We start from the raw sequence: 6,039 nt of genomic DNA, 5'->3' as shown, positions 1-6,039 counted from the left end.
AGTTGAGTTATGCTCACTTTGACGATAAAAGAAAAATTATCAAAAACTGAAAGTGAAAATTATATATGTATATAAACCATGTTGTGGATATGTTTGTTTGTCAAGTTGCAAAACATTATTAGATTTATTTAATAATTAATTACGAAAATGAAAACAAATTTTTGACAAAAAAAAAAAAAAAGGCCATTGAAGGGAGTGTTGAAAAAGAAAGAAAACATTTTAAAAACAAATAACACAAAATAGTAAAAATATCGAGAAACCAAACCAAAATGAAAAATGTAGACATTCATATAAACGATTGTGTCTAAATGAATAAGTCTACCTTCTATATATAAAGCTTTTTCGATAGTTGATATGTCCTCGAAAGACATCGAATAGTGAATCTTAATATATCTGGATAATAAAAAAAATAGCAATAATTAGGTACAGCCTATCATTTATGCTCCCCTTCTCTACCACATGAAAAAAGAATTAGAAAAAAATTATTTTTTTAACAAATAAAAATACCACGTGTCAGAATTTTATTGGACTATACTTTGGATGCATCAAGATAGGTGCATCCAAAAGAGCACCCTTAGTTTTTCGCTAAAAAAAACTATCTCTACCTACGAGAGAGAATACTGAAGAATACAAAATTCACGCCATTTTAAAAGATAGAACAGTGGGAAGGAACGGTAGAGGGCTAGAATCAACTCATTCGTATTGAGAACCACCATGTCAATGCGACACTCTACCCCTAGTTAATGTTAAGAAGAACATATAAGAATAAATTTTTCATGAATTATAGTTGTTTCTTAACCTAAATGAATGAACAAAAATTTATTAGAGAAGTTATCTAAGAGAATAGAACTTGAAATTTCTACAAAGTTATCTGAGAAATTATTTGAAACAATGGCATAAAACTCATCAGAAGTGAAGAGAAACAATTACAAATTTGGGAAACATATGAATTATATAAAGCCTATTCCAACCAGCATGAAGTGATTGATTGCTGGGAAAAAGAAAAGGTAAACTGTTGTGTTCTTCTCTTACCCAATGGAAAAGGAAAAGAGAGGAAAAGAAAAGAAAAGAAAATGGAAGGCAGAATAACCCAAATGTTGAAGTATGAAAGTGATATCCCATTTGCACTTTGATGCTTATCTCTCATGATATTGAATTCCTCCATCTTCTGTGTACTTTCTTAGTCTGTTCTCCAATGCTTGGATGTTGTGTTTCATTTTCTGGGGTTTCCAAAGTTGAAATCTTAGTCAGTTTGCTCAGTTTTTTCCACCCACTACTCCAAGCAGAGCTCTGCTTTTGCTTGTTAACCTTCTCAAACTGCCTTTGCAAGCTCTCCATTTCAGTTTGAAGTTCAAGATACTTGGTCTTCACACTCTCAAGCTCAAATTTCAGTGTGTTAATGTCTTTCTTGGCAGTTGCCCACCCTTCTTGGAATGATTGTGGTGTGGCTTCCAGCAGCGTTTTTCGGTTCGTTACGAGCGGCTGGAATTGCGAATCACTTGCTTCTTTTAGCGACGAATTCGCAATTGCATTGCTTATCTTTACTTGCTCGGAGAACAGGACTTGGACCACCACTCGTAATGGGAGCCTTTCGTTTTGTGCTGCGTGCATACAGGCATCAATGGAGAGCTTTTGACAGTCCATTACTCGGCATAGACGCTTCCTCTCGTGTTCGGTGAGCGTAGGGTGCGCCTGTCATCACCAGTTCACTTAGAAAACACATTATGTTTTGAAACTCTTTTATCTTGAAGGCAGCTTTAACAAACATGTTCATGTAATTAAATCAGCACTTGATGGAGATTTGTAAGAAGTTTGTGAACTATTTACCTTAAGATAGGAATCTATAGCTCGGTAAAGCCCGTCGTCACATGTCCGAGCAGATTCTGGCAGAGCTTCAGCCAGTACTTGAAATTTTGTCAAGGAAAGGTTTCTGTCTCTTGCCACCTCTGTTAGATAACTATCAACAAGCCTTGCCACTCTCATCTTGGCATTTGGGACAGCCCCTCTTTGAGATCCATCGTACATATGTTTATCGGAAAACGATTGTCGGCTTGGACTCGAAATCTCGGTCTGTTCCTGGACAAGGAAATGCTCGAGCAGCCTCTGAATAAGATCGACATCATACATTGTATCGCTCTTGCTGTAAGATGGGATCAAAAGATCCACAAGTGTGGCTTGTTCAAATTGCATTCCAACTCTTTTCTCCAATTCAGTGACCAATGCTGGTGCAACTTTTAACATATTTGCCATTCTCAGCAACTTAAGGAGAAAGCTACATGAGACACAATCTTTCTGTGGAGGAATGATGCTGATCAAGCTCTCGATGATCATTCGTTGATCTTTCGCCTGAATCGCCGAGTGATCTTCCTTGTTGCCAGCCACAATCATATGGAGCCCACCTTTCCAACTGCTGCTGCCACTGCTTGTGTTACTAGTAGTGCTGGTACTTCCTTCATCACCGGCGTTCGTCGTATCAGTAACCAAACCAGGAAGCCATTTTGACGAATAATGCATAATCGATGATCCAATCAATTCAAACCTCATGCCCTTTACTTTGATTGCTGTGATTACTCTAACAAAGTGATCAATCCTGAGGATTGAGACATCCTCAAACCACCAATCAGGAGGAACAAGCTGATTCCTACTAGGACTTGAATCCTTCAAATCATTCCATTTGGGGCTAGAAACTTTTGGGGGTTTTCCAGTGTATGCCCATCTAATTCCTTTAGGATTAGCACAAGCTTTCCAAGCAATGGACTCGCTGCATCTTCTAACAATTTGTAGATTCTCAGCCCACGGCGAGAGCTTCTCGCAGCTTTTCAACACAACAATGGAGTCTCTCCATGAAGAGAGTACCACATAGCTGAGAAATGCTTCAGTTTTGAAAATCAAATTGCCTTCCTCCAAATCTTCTGTCATTTCAAGATACTCAGCAGCACATCTAAGGCCAGATATATTGGCTGCAGTTAAATCAACAGCTATTCCATAACAAAATTTAGCAGCAAGTTCAAACGCTTCAGCCCCACCAGGAAGATCATCCAAAACAACCTTCTTCAAATCCGGGTCTCTAGATTCATATATGCATCTGTTCATCTTTCCACTTCTAGAAAGAAGAGGATACTTTATAGTTCATACACACACAAAAAAAAAAAAAAAACAAAAAAAACAAAACAAAACAACCCCATTTAGGAAATCAAAACAAAAAAACAATTTCATCCATATCTGAAAACAGAGAAGATTTAAACAACACCTTATGCAAATGGAAATTGACACCCTCAACTTGAACTAAAAGGTCACTTGGGATATCAGTTGCAACATACCTAAAACAACATCATTACTACACAATGAAATCAAAGCAACAAATTCCTAAAACAAAACAGAAGAAAATAAGAAAAGAGAGAAAGGGGTTGAGTACGAAGAAGCCAAAAATTGAAAGGTTAAAAGAAAGGGGGTAGTACCATGAGTTTCCTCTGAGCTCGAAACCGTCAGTTTTGAGAGCGTGTTTGGCGGAAGGGGGAACGCCATTGGCGTAATCTCGAGCAACAGCAACAGAATCATTCTCAGATTCCCACATGATGGAGAAAAAATGGGGAAAGTGAGAGTGGAAAAGAAAGGGGGAAAATGGGAGAGGATATGAAGAAGAAAGAGAGATAGAGAAGGGGAAATGGGAGAAACCCACATGGGATGGTTGGAATTATATTGTTGAATTGTCGGCTTTCTTCATCACTGATACTGATTTTTTTTCAGTGAGATGAAGTTGAAACTTGAAACTTGAAAATTTTCACAGGCTGTGAAGTAATGGGGTCATGGGTAGGTGATGATGGATCATTCTGATTGCATCCTCTTTGCCTTTGGTTTTGCATTAATGATAATGCTTCTTTCAGTTGCTGTCCTCTTTCTCTTCTCCAAAATGAGATGGACATGGAACTAGAAAGGAAAAGAAATCATATTAAGACTAGCTATTTGCATTACATCACCACATTCTATCTTTACATGATGAACTGTAGCATTCAACTCCTCTCATAAACACTATAATTATATTGGACCTCAAGTTTTTTGTCTACTTTTCATGATTCTTAAACTTCAAAATGTTATCTTTTAGGGATCTTTTGATGCCTAGAGTTAGTTAAATTGAAAATAATTATTTGTGGAGTGTAGAATTGAGTTGACTTGAATTAAAAAGCCTATGTTTCTTGAAAATAACATTATCTAACATACTGTATAAATTTGTTATACACAATGTTCCAACGATTGCAAGGACAAACAGTAAAGCAAAGATAAATTTTAAAAGACAAAACACGGAGTTTGATAACCTAGTTTTTGACAATATATACATAATTTATTATGGGGCCAGTATGCCCGGGAAAGATACCTTTACTAATATAAATTCAAGTAATTACAACATTGTATTTATCTGTAAATAAATGGCAAATACAGTAACATACACATAACTCAATTTGATAATAATCACTTAGGATCCTTCTAAGCATGAGATTTTCTTTCAAAGAGATTTAGTCTCTCCCTAAGCTCAACAATATTAGTAAGCAATCACTTAGGCTCCATGAGGCTCCCTCTTAACCATAATCTTTCTACTTCCAAAGGGAGAAAGCTCTACTTGATAAATCTAGGCTCCCCAAGTTTGAGAATCTCTTCTCAAGTAATGAAATCCTAGATTTCTCCAAAGATAAAAGAAACCTTCTCCATAAGACATTTTAAAGCAACATTTCATGATCAATAAAAACTCCATGCTTCATAATATTTAAGATTAACATACAACCAAGTCATTCGGCCACTCATAGAACAAAACTTCAATACAAAGGCATAAATGGACAACCCTAGTAAGCATACAGCTTTGTCTTAAATAAGCACAACAAAAAAGGAAAAACATAGCCCCATTCAAATTCTACAAAGGTTAAATAAGGGGAAAAATCGAGAAGAATAATTATGCAGGATTTTCCATATAAGGAAAAAATAATCTACATGATCAACATTCTGAGAGATATTCTGTAATACATTTCCTGAAACAATCAGCAAAACAACTCATAGATAAAAAACTAAGCAACCTTAAACAAATATACCCATCCAGACTATAACATTTCTGGTGCTGAGTTGAGCTATTAAGAAATCTAGTATTTGATGAGTCTTTTGCAATCTAAAAAAGTTTGATTTTATACTAGCACTATTTTTGTTTGCTTATTTTTTCCCAAATTTTCACTTAGTTGAGATCATGTCAATTTAAGAACTTTACTTATATTTTATAATTTTCTACTTGTAACCCTTATATTTGAGGTTAATAAATACTTTTGTTTCACACAAATAAGAAAATTACAATATACTTCTACATCAGTGTAATGTATGATTGAAATATTAAAAAAAATAAATAGGTCATTGAGGGATTTAAGATTTTTTTTTTTTTTGGTATCTTATGTCAAATTGTAGATTAAGGTTTATTATATATGTCTAAAATTGAGAATCCATGTTTAAAACAAATGCCTTTATCAAGTGTATATTTATTATGTAGGTTAAATATAAAATGTCATTTTTAACTACATAAAAAAAACTTGAGTTAGGGTTTGTTTGGATTATCTAATGAAAATATGTCTATTAAAAGAATTTTTCATTGTCTTATGTGTTTGTTTACATTTTCTCAAAAGGTTTTTATACATAAGTTTGTTTGGTTTGATAGATACTCAAAATTTTTCTGTTTAATGTCAAGTAACGACTATTAAATACTGTGAACTAATAATTTTAAATTTGTATTTATCAAAACTTTCACCGATTGAGTTTATTGGTTTTGGTTTTGTTCTTTTAGTATATGATCAATAGAGTTTGGCATTAGAGTTAGTTGTTAGATATGATCAATGGAGTGGAACTCCAAAGGTGATCATTGGAGTTAACCACCAAAGGTAGTTGTCGGAGGTGATTGTCGGCAGAGTTGTCATTAAAGGTAATTGTTGAAGTTGATTGTTGAGGTGAGTATTTTTCAGAAGATGGAGGTGGTTATTAGAGTTGGTCATGATAGCATCAACAAAGTGAGAT

The 6,039-nt window shown here is 34.8% G+C and overlaps 1 protein-coding gene across 3 annotated transcripts; it reads right to left on the bottom strand.

Annotated features, from left to right (window-relative positions):
• Nucleotides 1-836: 836 nt before the first annotated feature.
• LOC120091259 (root phototropism protein 3-like) lies at nt 837-3,994 on the bottom strand. Of its 3 annotated transcripts, XM_039049208.1 has the most exons (4): nt 3,459-3,994; nt 3,251-3,320; nt 1,828-3,120; nt 837-1,692 (listed from the first exon to the last, which is right to left on the bottom strand). In XM_039049208.1, the coding sequence occupies exons 1-4, from the start codon at nt 3,572-3,574 to the stop codon at nt 1,144-1,146; spliced, it is 2,028 nt and encodes a 675-aa protein (XP_038905136.1). In that variant the 5' UTR covers nt 3,575-3,994; the 3' UTR covers nt 837-1,143. The 3 variants fall into 3 exon arrangements, with proteins under 3 accessions (XP_038905136.1, XP_038905138.1, XP_038905139.1); XM_039049210.1 differs by lacking the exon at nt 3,251-3,320; XM_039049211.1 differs by lacking the exon at nt 3,251-3,320 and having other exon boundaries at nt 1,828-3,103.
• Between the last annotated feature and the right edge of the window lie 2,045 nt (nt 3,995-6,039).

Source organism: Benincasa hispida, chromosome 11, assembly GCF_009727055.1.
Source record: "Benincasa hispida cultivar B227 chromosome 11, ASM972705v1, whole genome shotgun sequence".
Taxonomy (NCBI): Eukaryota; Viridiplantae; Streptophyta; class Magnoliopsida; order Cucurbitales; family Cucurbitaceae; genus Benincasa; species Benincasa hispida.
This window is presented reverse-complemented; position numbering and strand designations above follow the sequence as displayed.